The 12,674-nt window shown below is 31.4% G+C and overlaps 2 protein-coding genes across 6 annotated transcripts; both read right to left on the minus strand.

Annotated features, from left to right (window-relative positions):
• Window positions 1–5,196: 5,196 nt before the first annotated feature.
• LOC108724483 (post-GPI attachment to proteins factor 2-like) lies at window positions 5,197–7,576 on the minus strand. Of its 5 annotated transcripts, none has more exons than XM_018450879.1 (5): window positions 7,332–7,576; window positions 6,141–6,469; window positions 5,804–6,071; window positions 5,412–5,609; window positions 5,197–5,330 (listed from the first exon to the last, which is right to left on the minus strand). In XM_018450879.1, exons 2-5 carry the CDS (start codon window positions 6,324–6,326, stop codon window positions 5,197–5,199), a joined length of 786 nt encoding a protein of 261 aa, XP_018306381.1. In that variant the 5' UTR covers window positions 6,327–6,469; window positions 7,332–7,576. The 5 variants fall into 5 exon arrangements, with proteins under 5 accessions (XP_018306381.1, XP_018306380.1, XP_018306379.1 ...); XM_018450878.1 differs by having other exon boundaries at window positions 7,177–7,576; XM_018450877.1 differs by having other exon boundaries at window positions 7,117–7,576.
• A 764-nt stretch (window positions 7,577–8,340) lies between these two features.
• On the minus strand, window positions 8,341–10,169 carry Rbm13 (RNA-binding motif protein 13). The gene is made up of 7 exons (XM_018450870.1): window positions 9,967–10,169; window positions 9,841–9,887; window positions 9,613–9,756; window positions 9,049–9,361; window positions 8,720–8,968; window positions 8,561–8,638; window positions 8,341–8,487 (listed from the first exon to the last, which is right to left on the minus strand). The coding sequence occupies exons 1-7, from the start codon at window positions 9,979–9,981 to the stop codon at window positions 8,341–8,343; spliced, it is 993 nt and encodes a 330-aa protein (XP_018306372.1). The 5' UTR covers window positions 9,982–10,169.
• Between the last annotated feature and the right edge of the window lie 2,505 nt (window positions 10,170–12,674).

Here is a 12,674-nt window from a genome sequence, read left to right on the forward strand (position 1 = left end):
ACATCTTTTAAGCATATAGTGCAGGCGTAAAGCGAGTTTTAAAGTAATAAATTTAAAAGTGGGCCTTATTTAGTGCCTGGGCCTTATTCGGCTCAGGTACCTTATTTTGATATAAAAAGGTAATGAATGAAAATAAAAAAAAATATGTATATTTACAGATTTGTCGACAGAAAACAGAAGCACACAGTTGCGATTCTCCATTATTGGCGGATACTTCACAAAGAAATAGAGATCTACCGGTCTCAACGTATTCGCGAAAAAGAACTGGATCTAAGCTTTCCCGTACCTCGATTAAATGAGAAGAGCACAGATTCGATAAGTTCTATCTTATTTGATTATTCCTTTTCTCCTATATAAAAATATACAAAATCATAATATGATAAAATATGAAATATATGATAAAATGACAAATTATAATTAACATTATCACTAATACTTATAAAGATTGTTTAATGTGTTAAATATTTGAGTTTATCAAAATTATATTTGTTTAAATTCTTGAAAAGATATATATGTCAATTATTTACAATTTAACGAGATTTAACACAAAAGCAGATTGTATATGATAATGTTTATTTGACAATTGTTCGTTACGCGATACAAATAGAAATCATTCTTCTAATCGAAATCAATGTTGTTACAAGTCATCACATATACAGAAATACACTTTTAATCAGAGTATAGGGCCCCCGCCCTAAACCGATTACAAGAAATATACACTATATTACAAAGCGGTCGTATGCTCATCAGAAATACATTTACATCAGATGATGGCTCGACCGATTGTGTTTATATGTGTATGTATGCGAAAGTGTAGGAAAATACAACTATTTCTTATAGTGACATAAAATCAGTAGTAGTATATATAAACAAAATGTTCGAGAATCTTCGTCCAATCTTCGGCACGGCTGAAGAAAGCGACTTGTTAAATTTCGTTACGCGGAGGACGATGAAAGTTCTCGTTCGTGTCACACGATAGCCATTTAATCACGCTCGTTTATTCCCTTACATTAAGGTCAACAGAGTTCAATTACCTTCGCGGCAATGCTGTAGGTTTCAACTGGATTCGAGGCTCGATTGCTCTCACTCTGATTTATAGTACACGGGATTGTGGCAGAGATGAAGGATATATCAGAGATGTTGGGCGTAAGTTTGCTTTCAACACTGTGAACATTTTCAAGTTGGAAACTTGTCGTAGACACAACGTATACATATGCGAAGAAATTGAAATAATAGCTATAATAGACGCAAACTATATATTCGATATCTCTTTTGATAAAATTTCACAAAATCTGATTGTGCGTAGAGAGACTGAGGAAAGCTTATAAAACTTATAAAACTAATCAACTAAAGACTTACTGCTACTTATTTGATTAATTAATTCTTTACTTTAATAATAATTTGTAACTAAAAACATTCAGTTTAAATATAAGAACAGGGAAAATGAATTCTGTGATAATATACAATTAAAATTTTTGGCATGCTTCAATATAGGTAGAGCGCATAGTTAAAAAAATGGAGTAATAGTATTCAGGGAAAATTTATTTAAGAATTAAACAAAATCTAATTTGTGAAATAAAATACAGCAACGCTGTTTTGTGCTTATTATCACAGAATTGTCGATTACCCAAATAATATATCAGGAACGCGCAGTTCCTTCGTGAGATCGTAGCACTTCATTGATACAATTTTAATATACACAGTAAGTAAATTAGAAAAAAAGTTTCAGTAGCAAAATCATTTCGAAAAATACGAGTCGCAGAAAAAAAACTGCAACTCGATAGTGAGTATATGTTTGTAAAGATTTCATTTCAAGCTTGCATGTTTAAATTATCATATCAATCGAGGGTAAAACATTTACTTAATGCACTGTTAACATACACTCCGTCGTTTGTATAAGATAGGTATATATCGTGCTAGCGTTATTTACAGCGAAAGAAGAGAACTTCGAATACGATAAAAATTCTTGACAGATATGTTTAGTCATTATCGCCAATGTAAAATCATATGACGAAATTTTTTAATATGTTTCCAGAGCTTTCACTCTTAAAAGCTTCTACTTAATAAGTGCGTGCTTATCTTACGGAAGTGAAGAAATATTTTCATAGGATAACGATAAATAATGTTTTTTACACTTTATAGCGTTTAACCTCATTACTTTCCTCGAATCATTCTGAGGGTATGTTTACATCTTAACGATAAATTCATGAGTATTAATGAATCACAGAGCGATTATGAGGCGTACAGTCACAATCAAAATGATAATTAACTAAATAAATGTTTAGCACAATTCTCTTTAAAAGCATTAAGTTCAACATTAGCGCTTATAAAATAAATATTAGAAGATTATACTCTTTCCGTGTTTAACAAAATTTTTCATTTCGTAATACTTTTAGAACTTATTTTTGCAAGTAAACGCCGTATTTCTAAAAAAATTTTGATATTGATTTTATATACTATAATAATTTATACTTATTTAGATAAGAGATATTCGGTATTTGTTTATATAACTCACAATGTAACTTGCATCATTTATTACTTATCAATTAAAACACATACAAAATGCTTCATCAATCGTCTATTTTTTTTTTAATAATAGATTCCCTGAGGAATTCGAGGATAATTTTTTAAAGATAATAAAGTAATTGGAATCTCTCATTTAAATCAATACAATTTTAAAGACATAAATATTGTTATAGTGATTACTTCATATTTAATTCCATAATTCCATTTTTACTGAAAAGTAAAAATTTTCAAGTTCCTTCAAGAACCAATTTTAATCTTTGCATGTACTTCAAGAATACCAACCTAAGTTTACAATTCATTAGAGAATGAACACGTTCTGTTATAATTGATCTAGTCATTTGATGTACTTTTCGATTCTTGTTTTTTTAAGAATGAAAGATGTAATATAAAAACCATTTCACAAGATCATTGTTACAAATGTATTTGAAGAGCAAAGTGATTGCCCAACGAAATGTAAGACGCAAATATAATTTATTAAAAATTCCTAAAGATTATTAACGTGCATAGTGTTATCAACGATAAATTTCATGATGTATCTTTAGTGCATCACTTGGCACGACTTCTGATAACGGTATCGGTAAATTAAATATTGTTGAATGCATCTACTTTTATCTTGACAAATATATACACAAAAATGAGATTCCAATTATAATAGGAATTGAAATATTACGCTTCAGTGATTGCATTTGCTGCGTGTATAGAAAAAACAAAGCGCCTACTTCTTTACGATCATTATAAAAATCATCTAAAGCTTGTAGCATATCTCTGCATGATTACTCATGATTACAAACGTACTTACGAGAAACTAGCGATAAATATGCACTGACTATTCATTTCTTTCCTTTTCTCAATAATGGTATACGAGGAATCTTAACAAAAAGTTGTCATATCAAAACATGCTACAATTACAATGTTCATGTGTAAAAATGTGCAAAAATGATATTATTTAATTGCGGGTGCTATCTAGAAGTCATACTGACACTATCGGCCTTTTACAACGAAATCTTAAGAGACACATTGCGATAACGCACCATCTGCACTTATTACAATAAATCTTACTTTATATTTATCGATTCAATATCAAGAGATATTCTGCGCAGATATTGCAGTCTGAGAATGTAGTCATTCCTTACTAGTTTATTCACGCACGTACGCAATTTTATTTCGAGCTTATAACATGGAACTTTCTTAACAAAAAAACATGCACAAGATGTTTAAATACTTATAAAACACCAGTATAAAAATTTGATCGCAATAATTTTATAGCAATACTTTAAATAAAACATATTAAATTTTATTGGGCGCTTTCGATAAAGATTATTATTAAAATTCAATCTATTTCTGTTAAATCACACAATTATATATTTTAAAATAATCGCATCAGAAATGTAATTTTTAATAATCCAAAGTATTTAGTATTTATGGCTAAAAATTAAATAACAATTTAAAAAATATTATAAATAAAAGTTTTTATATTCTCCGAAAATCATACATATTGTGCATCACAAATAGTCCATGTTTCAAACAATATCAAACAATATTTGTTTCAAACAAGAGATGAATGAAAAGGTCATAAAACTTGACAGAAACTCTTTAAACGTCTTATAAATTCGTGTGAGATATTTAGATACTGATCTTCCTTTGCATGCATACTGGTTCGAATGCAATCGTTTACACATCCTTGTATAATACGATTATGACTACTTTAATGATCGTCAGTGTCTCGATTTGCTATTATTAAACTATCGTATACTACATACAAACATAGGAGCAATTATCCTACGTTTGTGCAGTTACAATAATGCCAAATAGATGGCTTGTAAATATTAACTGAATTTATTATTTTAAAATCTATACAAGATGAATTAATCTCTTACAAGGTGAATGTGTATTAACATATACATGTATGATTTTCATTGTTAAGATTTACCAACAAGACACAACTGTACAATGTCTTTGCAATAATCCAAAATTGTATATGTTCATTTAATGAACTTACAATTATAATATCTCAAAGTTCGTTTGACATAGATGTATCTTATAGTCTAATTTCAACTTATTAGATAAAATAGGAGTATCATAAAGCGAATAAAAGATCGCGACTAGAATTAATATATTCGACTAGATTCTCACCTTGCAAAAGTTTCTATAAAAGAAGATTCAAAAGTCTTCACAAGTAATCTCATACGATGTGAGTAATATTTAATTTGCGCTTAACAATAAATGCTGTTTGTATGTAGGATACTTCTAACTATTATTTACTATGATTGTACTCTATTACTAAACAATATTAAAAGGCCGTTACATATTTCATCGCTTTGAAAGTAACCGGTGCCACATTTTGGAAGCGCTAGATATTTTTATTCTTTTCACGTATCCTCTTATTCGGAATTATTGGTCGAATATCGTAATTCATATTGCGAGAGAATGTAAAAGTAAAGATAAAAATGATATCGATCTCTTAAATATCACTGGAAGCAAATCGTATCAATCTCAAGAGAGAAAAATAATGTAATATTGTAAATATCATAAAACTGAGACAATCGTGAAATTATGTATTACGTGGCATGCCAAACTTTCATCTCTTAAAAACAACAATTTGTAGCACTTCCATGCAGAGGCAATAGGTACTTTAATATGACGATGAGAATGATGAGTTATCCTATAAGGTTAATCTATTTTTACGGCAGGTAAACCGTGACCTACGATCAGTTGTTCTTCTGGAAAGTCCGAAACCACAGTGATGTGAAAGCCCATATTTGCAAAAGCTATCACGTACTCACATAGCGAAAACCAACTAAATGCTGTTCAAAATAATAGATATTATTGTTCATGTTTTTACTTTAAACTGTAATAAATATAACATTTGTAACCATGTTTCTTACCCAAGTCGTGACACAGCAGTCGATGTTTTAAGAAGAAAATAATAAGAAAGATTGTACTGACGAGACTTGTCATAAAAAGCACTTGTTTGTACTGAAGACTTTGTGCATTTGGAGTTATTAGACGACCCAATCTCACAGCAGTCAACATGTATGTGAGCGAGCTAATCATGAACACTATGAAAATTTTTTCGTGTACCGCTGAAATATTTTATATCATTTACTAAAAGTGCATTCAAAGAAATGCTATTAGCAATATTTATGTTATTCTATCCTCGTTTTACGTCTAAAGAATACAATAAACATAGAATAACACAAACAACGCTAATAACGCCAAACGTTCTATCCTTCAATAACATGTTAGTAGCAGATATATGAAATTATGAGTTACTTACAATAATTTTCTCTGTTAGAAATATATGTTACACCAGACAAAGCTGCTATCTCGGCAATGTTTAGCCAGTAGCATAGGTTTAGGAGCCTGCTCCCCGTAATTTGTAGAGGCACATCTTCAATGTTCTTAAGTATCTTGTAATAATATGAATGATAAACACTGGCGATAACCAGTCTAGGACCAATATGTAATGCTATACTGATACGCCATAAATATCTCTGTGGAGATACTCCAGTAATGGCTGAGATCGATGGAAGAATATTATAGACCTAAACAAAGAGATATTATTCATCACAAGTCTTGCTTATTATAACAACTAATATGAAACTTTTGCTTACTCTACAGTGAGTTTCGTGAATATCGTCCTGTTGAAATATATATGCTGTGATGAAGCAGAACAACAGTGACACAAGTGGTAAGCCAACTGTCGCCAGGCACAGCCTACGAAACGATAGTGCAAGGTATACGGAACTTTTGTTGCTCACAACATTATTCAGTTCCATATTGACAGCACCGCTTAACATCCTGACATTTGTGCGTGAAGATACGAAGACACGATAACTCGAAGAGTAGATCCCAGTCAGATAATTGTGCGATACAGATTCATGTTGCTCTCCAACCTTGCATCTCCATTCAATGATCCATCATTCCGCATGCCACGACATCCCTGAGACAAAGAAGATAGCAGATTATCATTCATTGACGCCCTTGAGTCATTCGTTCGATGAGATCACACTATGACCGAGGTTGCCAGAGGAAGCTGGAAGGAACTTGGCATCCATCGAGCGAAAACACCAGATCTAATTACGAGCGAGGGACAACGCGCTCGCTCTGCAGACACTTGGGAATTGCGACCTCCCTTGATAGAGATAAATCCGCGTAACGAGCGCGTTGATAGCTACGCACCGCCTCTGGTTTGTCGCGCAAATTGCTCGATAAGAGCGTGGGATCTGCATCGCGCGAATCGAGAATAACAGCACTGCCGAATCGTCTTGCTCTTGCCCCTTGCGCGAGTACCTCCAAGAAGCAATTAAATCATGTTACACATGACGTGTTTCCCAGCAAGAGACGCAGAAGAGACACAGTATAATACAATGAATCATAACATCTTTGTTGTCTGCCAACGTTAAACAAGGATGAAATGATTACTGTGTCATACTGTCTCTTGCTGGAAAGCACCAGTAACGGCAACGTAACAACGTTGTGTATATCGCAATGCCAATTTGCGTTAATTCCCGCGTAACTTATCGCACTGTATCATTCCGGCACAGCTCGTCTCGCGTCTCACCTACGACGATTGATTTTAGAAATAACCTACTAGCTCTATAATTTCTATAAATAGCGGGCGAAAGGGCAAAATCGCGATCGGGTCACCATGCTCCTGGCGTGGCTTCGCTTTGGCCGAGTTCCCGCTCCGAAGACTGCGGCGGAGCCCGATAGCGGAGAGTCAAATCAAAATGTCAACGTGCGTCAGGATTCTCAACGAATGCGCAATGCCGAAGCACTGCGGAGTGCGGATCGACTGACACCTCGCTTTGACTTGCGACGAATCGGATCCTCTCGAGTTCAATCACGAATATTCGATGGCAGACGAACTCGCCGAGGAAGATTTCTCCGGAGAAGATTTCTCGGAGAAGATCCTCGGCGACGAACAATTGTGGCGATTCGCCTCCTCTCTCTCAACTTGTCTCAACTCGTCACGATTATCGTCTGCTACGCCGCTACGGATAACGGACGTTCCGATTCCCCTCCCCCGAGATGTACTTTCTGTAGTTTTCGCGCCTGTGAGCGGAACTTTTGAACGCATTACGTTTTACTTGAGAACACGATTGTATTCGCAAACGCGTAAAACATAAATTATTACTGGATAATTAAATTTTTTAAACTAAGAACTACCAAAATAGTAAAACTGATTAGTTTGTAATGTTTTATAAAATTTATAAGTGCATTTTCTGAGATTTCTTGCATAATGTGTAAATAATTTAATTTACAACACACACTTTCTGTATTCCTTTTTTAAATATACATATAGATGTCAACCAGAGGTTGACTCCTATAGCCTTTTGACGAATTTTTGTCTTTGTGTGATATATATAGGTGTGTTAATTACCGATAGTTTTTATCTTTTCTAATAAATCATATGTATATTTGATCATTCATATTATTTAAAAATTTGTTGACTTTTTTTATATCTGTTTCGTAATGGTCTTGTAATTTTACAAGAGAAGCCTCAAAGGTATTACTTGCGAAATAGATACATGATACAAGATTCTCATATATCTGTTCATAAAGAACTTCGAGTTTCACAATTATACGTCTTGAGAAAAACGTTAGACGAGACAATATAATCCTGAAGTACTTTGATTACCTTCTTCTTATTTTTAATGCAAGTTAAATGCATTTAGATATATGAACGGTTTGAATATTATCAAATGTAATCATGATTATTCTGTCAACCAAAATATTGGATACTAACTTATACAGCAATTTGTGATTTTATTATAAAGATAATTATATTTATATAATACAATTTTACTTTTATATACGCGTCCCTTTATTTTGTTGACTCTCATCTTCCATTTCATATTCAATTTCGACTCTCGCTCGAGGTTTCTTTTGCACCTTTCCTTTTTTGACAACCTTCGGTCCTTTTGTCTTCTTGCTTGTAGATGGTGTGACTAAATCCTAATAAAACACAAGCTATTTTTATCGCGACTTGTAGTGCAATAAGCTTTACTTTGACCTTAAGAATTCTTACCTCGATATCACTAGCTTCGGATTCAAAGCTAGCGGATAATTCAATTTCTTCTTTCTGTCCAGAGTCACTATCTTCATCCTATACAGCATTTATAATGTATTTATAAAAAAAATATTAAAGTAATTATATTTTAGTGACAAACTGTTTCATATCACTTACCATAGAAAGCTCTTCAATATCGTCATCGTCGTCCTCATAGTCATCATCGTCGCTATCAGCTTCAACATATTCTGGACCACCTTGTTCAGTTTCTCTGTCGTCAGCTTCTAACTCCATTTCTAACTCCTTCTCAAGTTCTTTCTCCTGCTCTTCTTCGTGCTCGCTTTCTGCTTCACTTTCTCGTTCAATTTCAACAGCCTCCACAGCCTTATCAAACACTCGTTGTGGGAAATTGTAAATACCTTCATACTGAAATATAAAGAAAATAACATTTTTTAAATATAACTTTTATACAATATAATTTTATGATAAATATATAATTCAATTACCATTCCCTTCTTCAGCCTTTCCATAAGCTGTTTTTCAATTGCATTTTCTAGTTTTGCAGCGATTAAAGCCTTTTCTTCTCTACGCCTTTCTCTTCTTTCGATTTTCCTCTGAAGCGGTACAATTTTTTTCTGTCGTCTTAATCTAAATTTTCTCATACGAATAAGATACTGTGTGATCTTGAGAAATCTTTGCTTACATTTAGCCTTTATGAAACCAGGCCAATAAAGAAGATTTTCATTAATTTGATGTATGGCTTTTTCAAAATTTCTGGACAGTTTGACTTTTTCCCAGCTATTTTTAGGTGTATGTATTCTAAATGAAAGAAACTTAATTAATATTGAAATTAATATATATTACTATACGTGCAAAAATATTGCATACGAAGATAAAAGTTCATTTCATGCTACAATTTTATTTAAATTAATATTATTCCTCATTTCTTTATTAATATTCATAAAATTTATAATTTTATAAGTGTCGTAAAAAATAATATCAATGCTAAGTTAAATATATAAATTGTATAATATATAGATTACTATATACAATTCATATATTTAATCTACCTTTCTGCAGTTCTCATGTAGAGATAAATAATACCATCTTCTTCTCTAATCGTAGCATATTGACTGTTTGCAAGAGGGCACGCAGCTCTACTACATAAACCAGTAAGATTAAATTCGTTTCTGCAGAACCGCTGTGTCTTCGTACTGCGAAAGAGATGTAAAGTTATAATGACGGTAAAGCTGTTTCAATTTATTGCACGTTTATTTATCTTTTAAGGACATACTTACTTTACTTTGAAAGAACAGAATGCTTTATTGATAACACTCCACACAACCTGTAAAATCGTTTGTTATAAATAAAATCGCAATAATAATTAAAAATAGTTAAATTAAAAACTCAAAGCTTTTACTTACGTCGTCGTGCTGCATTTTGTTTTATTATGATCCAATTACGAGAACAAATATTATCGCAATTATAAATAATCGTCACGAACACATTACTCGATAACAACAAATGCAAATTAGAATAAGGGGTTTTTACTTTTTAATATATTGTTCCACGGACCATGGATCGCGCCTGATAGCGCCTTCAACAACCTCGCCACGAGGAGCACGAGGTTACCAGAGATCAGAGGTTATGTGATGCCGAGAAACCGACAGATAGTCAAGGTACATACAATACCAATAGGTGAAGCGTGAAGCTATAAAGTCATGTTCTGCGCCCCCTAGGGAAATTGGGAGAACTATTTACTCCTTTTCGCTTGGATATATCAGATTCCTGTTATATTCATTAATCATATGGTTTGACAGGTTTGACCCTTTAAACCACTGACAAGATAGCAGACAAATTGAATATTTCTGATTTATTTATATCTATATAATTTGGGAATCGTTTGGGGAAATTTGGGAAAATTTAAACATTTGGGAAATAGCATTCTTCTTGTAATTAGCAAATTTTATCATGCGTCAAGTTAGCAGACAGCGATTTCATTTAATGTGTTTTATGAATGGAATCGATTAAAAATTATTTGGGGAAGACGTCTTCATTATTATTTTCATTTAGGAAAAGTCATTATATATTTGGTAATTCAATAGATTTATACATTACAAAAACGAACAAAGCCCGGGTATAGTACGGGTTCAGTAGGTGTAGTACAATGAATATAGTAAATTTAAAATCGTCAAAAATTAATCAATTAAGCCCGGATCTAATTATGCGCAGTAAGAAATTATGTAGTAAGAAATCAACTTAATCATAAACTTAATTATTCGACTAATTTTTTTCACTTTCAACTATAATTGATCAATTCCTTATGACTTAAGGAAAGAATAATGTACATTATAATATACAAAGTAATCAAACACAATAAAACATAATAAAATATAATACAACAAAAAAATAGACTCAAACCTTTTTAATATAAAATATAAAGTACAAAAATTGTTTATAAATTTTTATAACACTTTTGCTTTTATGTATAAGATATCTCGTATACAAAATGCATATCATAACACAAAATTCGTGTATATTTCAAGAAAATCCGAATTCTGGTTCTACAGTAACAATCTTTACGTTTTTATTTAATAAATCTTTTAATGATACAATGTTTATTAATGGATCCTTAAACGAAAATTTCAATTTCGCATCTCCTACTGTGAAAATAAAAGTTGTTGAATATTAAGAAACTCGAAACTGAATATTCAAACAAGTTAATTTAGCGAATTTTGTCTTATAAAATGCGCTTACATAAAAATGAAATCACGAAATTATGTTTTTTTAATGTAGATTTTCAGCCCGTTTTCACCAAACATACTTACTAATATGTAAGTATATTCCAAAGTCTCTATAATCATTAGCAATTATAATATATTGCATTATGATTAGCGAAATACGATAAAATCATATTGCGTAACTTTTTTAATACTATCTTTTATTGTAATCCTCTATACATTCAGTAATACAATAATAATTGTTTATAATACAATTATAAATGCTGTTCGAAATATAATAAAAATTATATTATAGGAGCATAATTAACAAAATTTATTAATGCGGGATTGTACCGAAACGTCGAAAAAGCATACGATAACACAAATTTTCCTAACCCAATATTTAATGAAATATTGAGAAAAGCGGAATGAAATACTAACAACAATTAAATCGTATTTACTATTAATTATTAATTTGCAAATATAAAACTTAATAATATCGCGATAAAAAGTCATTAATGTATTTATAACAGCACCTTCATCGCGTTCAAGGTAACTATCTCAATAATTTTATCGTATCAAAGTCTCTCCGCCTTGTGGTACGCTAGTTAATATTCGATACAAAGAAGAACAATCTTCATAGTGGAGAACGAACTTAACGTATTCTGATTCTACGTCGAATTCATAAAATCCATCCGCAAAGAAAAATTAAATGATCCATCAAACCAACGATCTTATTACAGGAGGGTGTGAATACCGATTCTTCCAGACCGCTTACGATAGTAATAATTTTGACGGAATGTCAATCACAATTATCTTTTTTATCGCATCTTTAATATAATATTAAAAGTCACATGCGAAAAAATTTGTTATACCATTATTAAAAATCAGCTTTGATTAAAAAAAATGAATAGAATGATTTTCTTATGAAATTACGAAGGAATATATTTAATAATAATAAAACAAATGCGTTATTGTTATTTTTTATGTATGGGTATCAAAGTTCTGGAATGGGTACCAACTAGATGAGCCGAACCCGATAATAGTGGAACTTCAAAGAACTATTTTATACTGAAAAATTTATTATATAAATTTAATAATTTCCTGTATTTTTCTGTATTTTTCATAAATTTTAATTATTAATATCCCGCTAATATGAGGGTACCCATTCGACTCATCTAGAATTTTTTGTATCCATACATTTTTAATTAAATTCATGTATTTATAATATCATTATCAAAAGAATATAAAACATTTTGCATGGTAAAATTATTTAATTGTAATACGACAAAAATCAAAATTTGTTGAATATAATAATCTCGTAATTTATGCGCGCGCGTACGAATGTATTTTATTATAGAAAGCTGTATATGTATATATAAATATGTATGTATATATAAATATGTATGTAT

The sequence above is a fragment of the Mycetomoellerius zeteki genome, unplaced genomic scaffold (assembly GCF_001594055.1).
Source record: "Mycetomoellerius zeteki isolate Tzet28-1 unplaced genomic scaffold, Tzet1.0 scaffold30, whole genome shotgun sequence".
Lineage (NCBI taxonomy): Eukaryota > Metazoa > Arthropoda > Insecta > Hymenoptera > Formicidae > Mycetomoellerius > Mycetomoellerius zeteki.

Excerpts from the sequence above, each read along its gene's own strand:
- LOC108724483 (XM_018450879.1), bottom strand. The coding sequence starts at position 6,326 with ATGTTAAGCGGTGCTGTCAATATGGAACTGAATAATGTTGTGAGCAAC. Across the intron at positions 6,072-6,140 it reads TTCACGAAACTCACTGTAGA|GTCTATAATATTCTTCCATC; the intron begins GTAAGCAAAAGT and ends CTCTTTGTTTAG. Across the intron at positions 5,331-5,411 it reads ACTGCTGTGTCACGACTTGG|CATTTAGTTGGTTTTCGCTA; the intron begins GTAAGAAACATG and ends TATTTTGAACAG.
- Rbm13 (XM_018450870.1), bottom strand. Across the intron at positions 9,362-9,612 it reads TACATGAGAACTGCAGAAAG|AATACATACACCTAAAAATA; the intron begins GTAGATTAAATA and ends TCTTTCATTTAG. Across the intron at positions 8,639-8,719 it reads ATATTGAAGAGCTTTCTATG|GATGAAGATAGTGACTCTGG; the intron begins GTAAGTGATATG and ends AATGCTGTATAG.